We start from the raw sequence: 13,354 nt of genomic DNA on the forward strand, positions 1-13,354 counted from the left end.
TAGCTATTATTTTGTTGAATCCAGAAGTCTCATGTATTATTTTCTCTTTTTACATTTTATTAATTGTATTGCTATTCAGTCATTTGTCCCCTTTTAGGGACAGGACCTTGTTTGAAACTACTAAGAATAATCACAATGCGGAAGTGCTGAAATGTATTAAATTACATCGCTCTTGAGCTGGATTTTGAATATACTTGTGTAATTCATATGACTTGCTTGCCTTCTTTGATAATTTACCATTAACTGCAGACGTTTGAATAGCCACCACCTGGCAGCTGGTCTCTGTTGTTGAGGCTAACGTTTACAAAATGGGAAATGTATATTTTCTGAAATTGTATAATGTCCATTTTAGTTTTGATATGGTTTTAGAACTGCTTGCACAATTTGCGAATTTTATCGTTTCGTTGTTATTCAATAAAAAAATAAAAAATCTTTGTGTAGTTTGTTTGGCTGAACGTGAACGCGTATTCTTTGACGTTAACTTTTCTCCCAGGATTTGCACGTATCGACTGTGTACGTGCCTGGCATAAACGGCAACTAACATGTATACGTTATAAATGTTAAACGGCTGTCATTGGCTGCTTTATCTGTCTGTGATCTAACGAGCCAATCGCACCATTGAGTTTGTGATAAACCCCCTATTATTGGTGTCATTCGGCCAATCGTAATGTGCAATTTCAGAGGTGGGCGTGACACGAATAGCTTTAGCTCGGTAAATACTAGAGGAAGCTCGGGCCATCAAATTTGTAGAAAACGACACTTCATCGACTGAAAAATACAAAGAGAGGAGACACTCCGCTGCAGGAGGTAACGATTTCCTAACGCGGATCGCCGTGTTCACATGCATAGATGTTTTTCTTATTTAATCGACGTGTGGTCGTCGTGGTGTTTTTATTCCCCCTTCGTTTAATTACCCATACGGCATAGCTAAATGGGAGCTAACCTCTGTTGGAGTCGGATACAGCAACGTAAATTCACATATATCCGCACCAGTTCGGACCTAAATGCAGGATACTTTTTTAAAGCGGAAACTTTCATCAGTGAGATAGTTTTCTGTTTTCCCGGACACTATGTTAGCGCTCATAGTAGATCCTCCCTGCTAATCTCTTCGTTAGCAACTGGTTTTTAGTAACATGACCAGAGTGATCAAAATCGAAATCAAATATTTTCATCATCTCTCCCACTGTAAAATGTCTCACCGCTGACTGAATGATTCGTCCTGCGGAATGATCGCGAACCAGTTCGTATGGATAGGGTCGGCATAGGCCCTCATTTGTTTTGGTTCTGAAGAACGGGGGTCACCATTCCTTTACATAGCAGTTGAGTTACCGTAATACTGTAGTCCTGTCTGATCCTGACAATATGGTTGGCATACGGTATATACTTAAAACGACATTGTATCACGCGTACAAGGAAATTAGAAGCACACCCAACACTTAAATATATGTTCTGATATTATATGCGGGTTGCTCATTGTATGCTTCTTTTATTATTGGATGAAACAAACTTCATTTGTGATCAGTTGGCTGAAAGGGAAATCTCAGCAAAAAAATCACTGTATCAGCATGCTAACATGTAATGTTGGCATATGGGGCTGAGAATATTCACTTAGCTGACATGATAGTGTGGAGTGTTGTCCACCTTTGCTCTTGTGCAGCAGTAGTTCTCCATCTTTTTCATTGATGGTTTAGTTTGGTGTTGGATTTCTATCCTGTTCTGATGTTCACAATGCTATGAACTTGGCCAGGGTATCAAGTCAAGTACAACTTTATTGTCAAATGCGCTGTATGTGCAATTTACAGCACAGATGAAATGTATTCCCTCTCAACCAGACAACAAGACAAGAGGAGCCTATGCGGGCGCCCAAGCCACCATCAAAAGAACAGTTAATATAAAATGACAAAATAATCCGACAAAACACATAAGACAGTCGTGCAATCTTAACCACTTTTTCTGCTACACTTTGTTGTTTGATGAAAGAGGAGAGAATCAGTGTCCTTTTCACCAGTGGTTCAAAGACATAATGCAATACAATACAATACAATATAATACAATACATGCTGATTTATATAGCGCTTTCACAACGACGACAGCTGTAACAAAGCACTTAACAAAACGGTTCACATAAAGTAAAATAATAAACACAACACATAACATAAAACACGGAGTGTCGTGCAGTCCTAACCACTTTTCCCTCACACGCTTTGTTGTTTAAAGCAGTTTGAGATGACAGAGGAGAGAATCAAAGTGTCCTTTCACCATTGGATGAGAGACGTCATGCTCAAAATGTGCATAGGTCGGCTACAAGCCAAGTTTCAAAGCCAACAAGAAGCTGCAGCATCCATTGAAAAAAAAAGAGACAGGTTCGCTTCTCCTGTCCCATGTCAATCCATTAGAGATTGGTTCGCGTCTCCTGTCCCATGTCAATCCATTTCAATTCCAAGCGGCGACTCTCAGTTCCAAATACGCATCCGCGTTCCATGCCGACGCTCCTCTCTCCTCATCCTCAACTTCAGCAGCCATCCATCCAGCCCCACCCACGCCGACTGTCCAACAGCGCCGACATCTCCACTGAGCAAAACACAATCGCCTCATTCCTCCCAATCAAAAAATCAGTGCTGGTACATGTGTGCTGCCGAGAAGGCGCAACCACCAAGCACAGATTCTTCTTCTTTGACGATGTCGTGGCCAAAAATGCTGAAAACAAACCACATCAGGTCCACATGACGTAACAACAACACCATGTGACAAAAGACAAAAACAACAAAAAACACATGTTAACTGTTCTTTTGATGGCGGCGCGGGCACCCGCAGCGGCTCCTCTTGTTGTCTGGTTGAGAAGGAGGAAATTTCACCTGTGCTGTATGTTGTACATACAGCGCATTTGAGAATAAATTTGTACTTGACTTGACTCACCTGGTGACTTGCCTTGTGTCTCCATTTGTCCGGTTGCACTTCTTTTATATAACACTTTCTAAAGAGAGTGTCTTTGATTGTCAGGTGCCTGTATTTCTGTTTTTTGCTCGCTCTCGAGACTTCCACTCAACTTTGCGTTCTCCATACCGCACTACCTGACTGGGTCGTCACAGTGTGCAGAGCCGATCAGCTTCACCAGGGCCCGCCAATGACCACTGTCATGAACCAGGTGAACCGCTGCGTCCTCCAGGGTAAGGCCCTGGTGCTTGAGATGCTCCCTAATGACATCAGGCCATCTGGTGTGGGGTCTGCGCGTGGCCTTTTCCAGACGGCTGTAGCTGGATCGAATGAAAAGATGGCGCGAGTGGGGTGTTCCAAGGGTAATCGAAAGAGATGTCCAAGCCAACGGATGCGACTCTGAGTGGCCAGTGGAGATGCGGGTGGCTGAAGAGTAAGTTTTCGGAGGTCTGAATTGGTAACATGGCGGTGCCAGCTGATGTTCATGATGGTTCTGAGTGACCTGCTGTCAAAGCCTCTTGGCCGGGGTCTTGTTTAAAGGCCAGGATTCTGCACCATGCAAGAGGATGGGAAGAATTGCTGGATTATCGATGTGCATCTTGGTCTTTTGGGACACTGAGTAGTGGCGCCAGAGGGGCCGCCATAGCGATTGCGTAGCTGCGGCCACGAGGCCACGTCTGCGGTCGATCTCTGGCTTGAGATCGCCACTGCTTGTAATGGTGGAGCCCAGGTAGATGACGGAATTGACCAATTGCACTTCATCTGTGCCAAAAAACGGGGAAGCGTGGAATCCGTCACCAATATACAGTACATATTTTTTTTTTTGTTTTCTGCCAGCTTACTTGGAGGCCCAGCTTTTCTGCTTCTTTTTGGTCTATGGAGAGAGAACTGCTGAGGTGTTGGAGGGAGTTGCTGAGCATGGGGGTGTCATCAGCATATTCAAGGTCGGTCAGGTGGAGGTTGCTAAATGACACACCTGAGACTTGCTCCTGGACTCGGATCATAAGGTGGTCAGAGACACAGTTAAAAAGGTCAGGAGCGGCCCTGTCTGACCCCTCTGTTAATGGGGGACCACTCTAAGTACCTCCGATTCACACGAAAACACCTCTCTGCGTTGTCGTCAAGTCTCTGGAACAATGAGGTTATATAGGATGGCTCCTGGCAATTGGAATACGTATTAAAAATGATTAATATTGTGGATGGCTTTAAATGAGTGGAATCTTCGTGAGGTTTTTATACTGAAAAAACAACATGCAAAATAAGTAACTAAACAGATTATTTTTCTAAAGGCTTAATAATGCAGTATAAGGACCCAAAATATGAACTCGTCGTTGGAACTTAAAATATTATATCATGCATATACAGGGCCAGTGCTGGTTCTAGTGGAGCCGGCCACCTTGTTTGTGCATTAGCAGATGCTGTTATTGTGAGCGCATGGGCTGTGCATTCTGGATTCGGCATGGCGATGGTGGATACAAGTGCTGCAGCAGTTGACTGAAATGGACTCCTTACATCGGAGATTTTAGATGCAGTCTGATATATTTCGATGCATGTTCTTTTACTGAGGTCGGACCAACAATATCCCAACATTACTCTCCGATCGTGACACCCCTGATTCCCAAATGCATCAAATTGCTCGCTTGTGATTGCCTATATAAATATTTGCATTCGTGGTTAGTTGAAAACTTTTACAGCAATGACTATCACAAAAATATCATTCTGTTTCGCTGTTTAGCTACATTGGCTAACACTCAGACTCCACAAATGTAGCCCGATTTTGACCCGACAGATGCTTCGCAGGCAAGTTTTCACTGTCATGCTGATCTTTCGTCACTTTATGCCAATTTAACAGTAGGAACAGTGAAAATTATAGCTCTAAATGACTGGATTTTCACTTGCAGTGCTTTGTCATCAAATTCTGGACCATCTTATAATGTGGCATACAACGCACACACACATGCACCTACTCAGTTCTTACTGTATTTTTATACTTATTTCCCTATCACGACAGTCAGTAACCTTATTTCAAGCCTCTCCATAGTCATGTGGTTTACAGAGCTAATTGGCTCTGCATTGTGACAAAGGGGACCGGTTAGCTTTAGCCTCAAGGCAAGGCAGTTTACTGCGGCGAGCTTTTCATATGATATTCATGAATGCTCAAAGTAATCTTACAAGTATTATTACAATTTCGCCAAAGTCTGTAGCCTTACCTCCCCCTATGCGTATAACTCTGAAGAAGCAGCGAACATGCAGTTTTCACTAGTAGGATTGTTACAAACTGCACAAGCAACCAATCAGATGGTGCTAAGGGTGGGCCAATGCTGGATGGGAGTCACAGCAAACAGAGAAGTGCGCTGCAACCATCAGATCCAATGTAACACAGTTTGAATTTATCTTCTGTCTTCAAAAAACGGAGAAAATCTCAGTTTTTTGAAAAACCAATCAAAAATGTTTGGTTTATAATCTCCCAGTTTTGAACGTTTTGATAAAAAGTGAATGAAACTACCATGACCTAGTCATGACGTCGCCACTAATCATCTAGGATTCCTTTAAGACTGACAAATACTGAATGTCCACATTTTCCTCTAGGTTTACCTGCACCCTTTAAAGGTGTCCCCAATGGCGACCAACATAGTCATGGATACAATGGTGCCTCCTCATCCTGTTCCAGCATCGTTGGCTACAGCTCAAAATGGGATTCCCATCCAGGAGCCAGTGCTGGCTGAAATACCTGAGACAGTGGTGACCTCGCAGCCCATTCCTGCCCTAGCTGCCAGTCAGGCTCAGCCTTCACAGCCATATATCGCTGGTGGCCTTGCGCCTGGTTCTGAGCTGCCCCAGGCTCCTCTGCCTCCACCACCACCACCACCACCACCGTCCTGCACTAAGAACCCCAACTGCAAGATCATGACCTTTCGTCCAACTATGGAGGAATTTAAAGACTTTGCCAAATACATTGTCTACATGGAGAGTGAAGGAGCTCATCGTGCTGGGCTAGCCAAGGTGAGCACAACACATGAATAAATATTTAATTGTTCCTGTGTATTTGGTGAGGTTACAGCTCAAACTACTGAGTGTTAAAACAAAAAGACACAAAAGATATGTGTTGTGTAATCATTGAATAAATATCCAGATAAAATCAATGTACGGATGAAGGAATCTCAAGTGGAGAAGCTGCACATATTTGCAGTAACTTGACAACAAACTCTGAATGGGAAACAGCTGACATAGATAAAAATTGAAAGCAATGCCCAATTTATATGACTATAAATTAAAATATACAAATCATTCACTTGTGTGACATTGCGGTGACGTCACGGTTCCATTATTGCGGATCCACTCTAGTTTGACCATAATTTAAGCTATTGCTGCTAGGGGTGCAACAGTACTCCAGTAAAATCTGTAAACCGTTCAGTACAGAAACCTTTTGGACCGAGGCTTGCAATTCGATGAAATCATCAGAATTTGAATTACTGATTTATTTTACCGTACCATAAAATTATTCTGTGTAAACTATTCAGCTTAAAAAAATTCGATGTGAAATATTCAATATATTCAACTGCTACTTGAAGACACAGCTGCACCTAAAATGTTTGTTGACTGCTCAATGTTTAAACTCTTAAAGGGATTCTGATAACATACAGGTACTTGGAAATTTTCACTCCACTATTTATTTTATATTCTCTGATGTCTTATGTTGGAATTGCTAGATACGTTTGGTTTGCACTGAGTGATGCCTTTTTAAAAGCTATTTCTGTTGGTCACAAAGGTCAGATTTTGAACGAGTGGTTTTCTCTTGAATATTCCAAAGTAGATTCTGGGTGACTGTTCTCCTGAATGCAATGTAATGTTGGGGTTACTTTTTGAAATAAAATGCTTCTCCGTTAATGTTTTTCTTCTTACAATAACAAAAAAAAAATGCTTGAGAGTGCTAAACATCGTGTCTCCGACTAGGTGATTCCACCGGAAGGTTGGAAACCTCGGAAATCCTATGAAGCCATTGAGGATATGGTGATCCCAGCTCCCATCATGCAAGTGGTGACTGGTCAGTCTGGTCTGTTTACCCAGTACAACATCCAGAAGAAGTCTATGACAGTGGGGGAGTACCGGAAACTGGCCAACAGTAAAAAGTAAGTCAACGTTCTCACAACAGGGACTCAAAGCCAACTTGATATTCTTGTTATGTACCTATGTTGATGTGTTCATGTGGATGGGGGGGTTAAGGACGCGAGAGGTTTTTGCTGGTGATGAAACAATCTCATGATGGATGTGTACACATGGCAGCCTTAAAACGTACTTTTAAATATTTGGATACTGACACGATTTTTAGTATTCCAGCTCTGAATTACACCACAATGGATTTGACATAAAACAAGTCCAGACTCTAAGCTTTAGTTTAAGGGTAGTTGCATCCAAATCAGGTAAACGGTGTCGTAATTACAGCACAGTTTTACGTGCCTCCCACCTTTTTAAGAGACCAAAAGTAATTAGACAATTGGCAAATCAGCTCTTCCATGGCCAGGCATGGCAAATCAGCTCTTCCATGGCCCGCCATGTGTCATTCCCTCATTATTTCATTTACAAAGATCAGATAAAAAGCCAAGAGTTCATTTCAAGCGTAGTGTATTCATTTGGAATCTGGTGAGGTCATCTCTCAAAATGAAGCCCAAAGAACTGTCACTATTAGTGAAGCAAGCCATCATTACGCTGAAAAATCAAAACATTTAGTGTGGCCTAATCAACTGTTTGGTACATTCTTAGAAAGAGAGAAGGAAGCGATGAGTTTAGCAACACCAAAAGACCTTGAACAACACAGAGAACAAGTGTAGTGAATGACAGATAAATCCTTTCCCTGCTTCAAAATTCATTGGTCAATGCTTCACGATACAGATGGACAGCGACCCAAAGTATACTGCGAAAGCAACCAAAGACTTAGAAGTGTAATAATGTTCTGCAATAAAAATTTGTTTGGGCCAACTGACCGTTCAGCTTCCCCCGGGCCTACCCTGAGCTGGTTGCTGGGGAATCCGCCTGCCCGGTGCCCCGTGCCATGGGGCGGCCATCACTGCGAAGGGACATCCTGCGCACCCCGGTTAGCCGCCTCACACGCCGGGTTGAATCCCTCGCGTGGACTGCACAGGCCACCCACTTACCACTCAATCGAATCACGACCTGGTGTGAGTCTCGCAAGAATTACGAGATCTCGTAAGACATGATGTTTCAAGAATTATACCTCTGAAGCCAAACACTCACCGATTTATTTATTTATTTCTGTGGAATCCGGCAATTGAAAGGATTTGCAAAAAAAAAAAATACTGACAAGTGACAAAATGATTTTTGATATTTTGTCCAATGTTGGTTCCTTAAAAAGGCGGAAAGTGCATAAAAATGTGCTGTAATTCCAACACGTTCACCTGATTTGGATGTAAATACCTTCCTCGGCACTTAAAGGACATCTTGATTGTTTCAATTGATGCTACAAATTGCATCAATGTCCAGATATTCATGGACCCGTTTGTAGGTGAGCTGTCACCCTTTGTTAAATTGCAATATCAAGATATCAAGCTCTAGTACTGAGTTTGTCGTTTTAATTTTGGTCACGATAAGTTGACAGTTCAGTTTTAAATTGGTATGCAGTGTTGGTCCCATATCCCCAGTTTTGGTCAGAGAACAAATTAAAAGAAAAAAAGTTAAAAGCAGGGCTGCAACTAACAAGTATTTTAATAATCAATGACTGTTGATTATGCTGGCGATTAATCAGTTAATTGCATAAAGTAAAAACCTGTTTTAATTTCTATCCCTTTGTTCCAAAAAAGGATCTGATTTCAAATTGAGTGCTGAAAGTACACAGTTATGATTGAGTTATTGGTTTTGTCCGTTGCACGATAGATAATAGGCGTCAAGATTGATCGTTGATCAAAGTAAAAAATATGTTTGCTATTATTTCATTTTAATTCAACACAAAAATAAGCAGTATTCATTCATGGAGGACTACAGAAATCTATGAATTTATTATAAGGAGTCTGAAATTCCAAGGTTTAAATTCAGCACAGTCTCTGAATGATGAGTAAATTATCCCCCAAAATTATCGATGATTTGCAGGAGCTGCTTTCCACATTCCGCTAAAGCAATGAAAGTGTCAGGATTGCAGATTGAAGTTTAAAACACACATGCTTGGCATTATTGGTTTGTTACTGTTACTTTCTCATTGCAGGTTCATTGTCAGCTCTGTTTTTAACTCAACTCGCGTGTGTTACCCTGTTTTAGGTACTGCACGCCACGGCATAAAGACTTTGATGACCTTGAGAGGAAATACTGGAAGAACCTGACTTTTGTGTCACCCATCTACGGGGCGGATGTTAGTGGATCCATCTATGATGAAGTATGTGTTGGAGGCGTGTCACCATTTATTCCTACACCATTTTAAAGCATAGTAAATTAAATAGAATTGCCACACCAGTTCATCTGGGCTTCTGTATGTCAAGTTTTAGAAAGTGGACATACAGGTTGGTCATGCACCTTCAACTTGTGAATGTCACATGACCCAACTCAGAAGTAGGTAAACTGTTATTGGTCGTTACCTGACCCCTAAGGGACTGTGATGTCATTTTCAGTCGACAGCAAGTGGCAAACTACATGCCTGTCAATTTTCCTGCTGATTTGAAAAGCAGGAGGTCAACCATAAATTTGCTTGATCATGAACAAAATCAGATGTCAGTGCAGACACAGCTGGTCCACAGGTTGAGAAAGAGCAGATCTTTCAAGACGAAAATATACATTGAATAATTCAGTAAGTGGGTAGACTTGAGAAATCCAACATTTTTGTCACATGCTTTTATGGAGGGTCACTGGCTTACAAAGATGTAGTTTGCACAAAGGCGAAAGAATGTTACCTGGCACAAGGCCTGCTCGCCATGCAAAAAAAAAAAAAAAGATCTTCAAAGCTGTTGCACCATCTGGTGGTGTAACCACAAATGTACAGCGTGGGCCATAAAATTCCATACAAAGTGCTTTGGAACCAATGATATGGGGCAGGGGTGCCCAAGTCTCTCCTTGAGAGCCCCTATCCAGCCTTTTATACATGTTTCCATCCTCAAACACAACTGATTCATTTGAAACTGAAATATGTATGAAAAAATATGTATATATATAGTATACATGTTCCCTATCAATGGAAACTTGTGGCCCACTCTTTAGACTATAAAGGTAATTATATTACTTCAAGCTTGTGTTGTTTGACTTTGTCTAAAGTGCATTCTGTACCTAATCAGGACATTCACGAATGGAACATTGGCCACCTGAATACACTGCTCGATATGGTGGAGCAAGAGTGTGGAATCGTCATAGACGGTGTGAACACTCCCTACCTGTACTTCGGCATGTGGAAGACCACCTTTGCCTGGCACACTGAGGACATGGATCTCTACAGCATCAACTACTTGCATTTTGGCCAGTCCAAGTCATGGTCAGTCCGTTTTCCAGTTTATTTGTGAACACACAACAATATGCTATATGGGTGTATGTAAGTTTGTTCATATGTATGTTTACAGTTAAATCTCAAGTTAACAATTTAGTTACCGTTTGTAACTTTCACACATCAACACATTAAACACATTCACAAATCATGGTAATATTTCCCATTGAAATAAATGGATATGTTTATTCCATTTGTTCCAGCGACCAACTTACAGTAAATTGGATTTTTTTTAAAAACCGGTGTGGTTAACAATAAATACAACTAAAAGAAAAACATATTAGCTATTTAACTATTCATTTCTATTTAACTTTATCAGACGAGGGACACAAGTATAGCAACGACGGTCCAAAGGATTACCAATAGTTTGGGTTTATGGGTTTTTCCCCCTCCATTTTTCTAATTGTCTCTATTGACACTGTGTACATACATCTACTGATGCCTAGTCTGGACACATCATCAGTGATGTTCCTGGATTCACTGGACGTTTCGGGTCTTTCAACTATCAGACGCCCTCCTCCAGGTGACCCAGCCGGGGTTGATCAAGTCCCGGCTTGTGTCCAGACAGCTAGCTAGCTACCATGACTCCATGGATCTCCTCTTTTGAGCCACAGCCATCTTGAGGCTCTTTCTGCCGCTTCAGTGGTATTCCGGATGGCTCTCCTTTTCCTCTCTCCCTTGATGCCTAAGCTACAGTAGGCTCTGGCCAAGGAACGGGCTTCGAATCCTCTGCAACCAACCTCCACAGGGAAACACCTTGCTCTCCAACCAGCCAGCTGGCAGTCGCTGACCAGTCCTGCGTACTTGGAGAGCTTCCTCTCAAAGGCTTCTTCCAAGCGATCTTCCCACGGCACTGTCAGCTCCAGCAGCACTGCTTGTTTGGTGGACTCCGATACGAGGACAATGTCAGGTCGTAGGGTGGTAACTGCAATATGGCTGGGGAACTTCAGCTTTTTTTTCAAGATCCACCAACAACTGCCAGTCTCTTGCAGATGTCAGGATGCCTGCAGATGATGTTCTGCTGGCCGCGGTAGGCTTGTCCCCAGCTCTGACAAAGGCGATGGTTTTGTTGGAGGGGCGGAACTGTTTAGCCCATGCCAGCCCTGCGGTAATGGCTTCCGCGATAGTCTTAAGGACTTGATCATGCCTCCACCTGTACCGTCCATCTCCAAGTGCCCTTGTGCAGCCACTGAGGATGTGTTCCAGGGTTCCTCGCTTGGAGCACAGTGGGCATGCCGGTGTCTCTGCTATGCCCCATGTGTGCAGATTTGATGGGCTTGGGAGCACATCATAAACTGCCTGGATGAGGAATTTAATGCGTTGCGGCTCTGCTTTCCAAAGCTCTGCCCAGGTCACTTTCCTCTCAACTGCGTTCTCCCATCTTGTCCAAGCACCCTGTTGTTTCATTCCCACAGCCTTGCAGGTTCTTGAGTCCTCCACTGCTGCTCTCACCTCATCCTGGACAAGACGTCGCCCCTCCTTCCCCTTGGTGTTCAGCTTGGGAGATGGAAAGGATCCTAGCCCAGCTCGACCTCGTGTGACCACTCCAGTCAAGCACCTGTGCCGGAGCCTTAAATCTGCCTCTTCAACCGCTTCCTCTGCCCTCCATTTCCTGCCAGTCCTCACTTGGATCCCAGCCTTAGCTACCTTCGGATCTCTTGAGTCCCTGTATTGAACCACTTCTCTGGCTCTGGTGACCTTAAATTCCTCCTCCAAGGATTTGAAGGGCAGTTGCAGTTTGTTGCTGTTTCCGTAGAGAGCGATGCTGCTCAGGCTCTTTGGAAGACCTAGCCATCTCCGGAGGTGGCTGCTGACCTTCCTCTCTAAGGTCTCAACTGTCGAGATGGGGACGGAGTAGACCAGGAGGGGCCACAGGATCCTGGGAAGAATGCCGTGCTGGTATACCCAGGCTTTAAACTTCCCCGGTAGGCCTGACTTGTCCACTGATTTCAGCCAGCCATCCAACTCCGTGCATGTCGACTGGATAGATTTTGTGTCTCTCAGAGAGCAGTCGAAAACCTTCCCTAGGCTCTTGACCGGCTTCTCTGAGATTGATGGAATGGCTGTGCCTGAGATGGTGAACCGGAACTTGTTTTCCACCTTCCCTTTCTTTAGCACCAAAGATCTTGATTTGGCGGGTTTGAAACGCATCCGGGCCCACGCCACCAGTTTTTCAAGACCCTTCAGAATCCACCGGCAGCCTGGGACTGATTCTGTCGTGACTGTGAGGTCATCCATGAATGCCCTGATGGGTGGTTGCCGTTGTCCGGAGTTCGTGCGGGGCCCTCTGCACTCTGGCTCAGCAGATTTTGTGAGCATGTTCATGGCTAGCGAGAACAGTGTCACAGAGATAGTACACCCTGTGATGATGCCGATCTCCACCTTGTGCCAACTGGATGTCATTGCTCCTGAAGAGATCCTCATCCTGAAATTGCTGTAATAATCAGCGATGAGATCTCTGCATCTGCTGGGTACATGATGCTTTATCAGAGTGAGCTGGACGAGCTTGTGTGGAATGGAGCCGAATGCGTTTGCCAGGTCAAGCCACAGCACTGATAGGTTGCCTTTGTTCTCTTTGGCCTCCCGAATAAGCTGTGTGACCACACCGGTATGTTCCAAACATCCTGAAATTCCTGAGATGCCACCTTTCTGGACAGATGTATCGATGTAGGAGTTCTTTGCCAGGTAGGTACATAGCCGCTTGGAAACAACACTGAAGAAAACCTTTGCCTCAACACACAGCAGGGAGATGATGCGGAACTGGTCTAGCTGAGTGGAGTTTTCCTCCTTCGGGATCCATACCCCTTCAACCATTCTCCATTGTTCAGGGATCCTTCCCCTTCTCCAGAAGACTCGCAGGATTGTCCACAGACGCAGCAGGAGTTTGGGACAGTTCTTGTACACTTTGTATGAAGTGCCACTCGGTCCTGGAGCAGAGCTCGCCCT

The 13,354-nt window shown here is 43.7% G+C and overlaps 1 protein-coding gene across 2 annotated transcripts in view; it reads left to right on the forward strand.

Moving 5' to 3' along the window:
• Window positions 1-655: 655 nt before the first annotated feature.
• Window positions 656-13,354, forward strand: part of kdm4b (lysine (K)-specific demethylase 4B) — a 35,400-nt gene continuing 22,701 nt past the window's right edge. For both annotated transcript variants that reach the window (XM_052074483.1, XM_052074484.1), the window contains exons 1-5: window positions 656-807; window positions 5,524-5,937; window positions 6,889-7,064; window positions 9,202-9,316; window positions 10,206-10,399. In XM_052074483.1, the coding sequence (XP_051930443.1) occupies window positions 5,554-5,937; window positions 6,889-7,064; window positions 9,202-9,316; window positions 10,206-10,399 (869 nt within the window). In that variant the 5' untranslated portion in view covers window positions 656-807; window positions 5,524-5,553. The remainder of the gene's footprint in view (window positions 808-5,523; window positions 5,938-6,888; window positions 7,065-9,201; window positions 9,317-10,205; window positions 10,400-13,354) is intronic.

Source organism: Hippocampus zosterae, chromosome 8, assembly GCF_025434085.1.
Source record: "Hippocampus zosterae strain Florida chromosome 8, ASM2543408v3, whole genome shotgun sequence".
Taxonomy (NCBI): domain Eukaryota; kingdom Metazoa; phylum Chordata; class Actinopteri; order Syngnathiformes; family Syngnathidae; genus Hippocampus; species Hippocampus zosterae.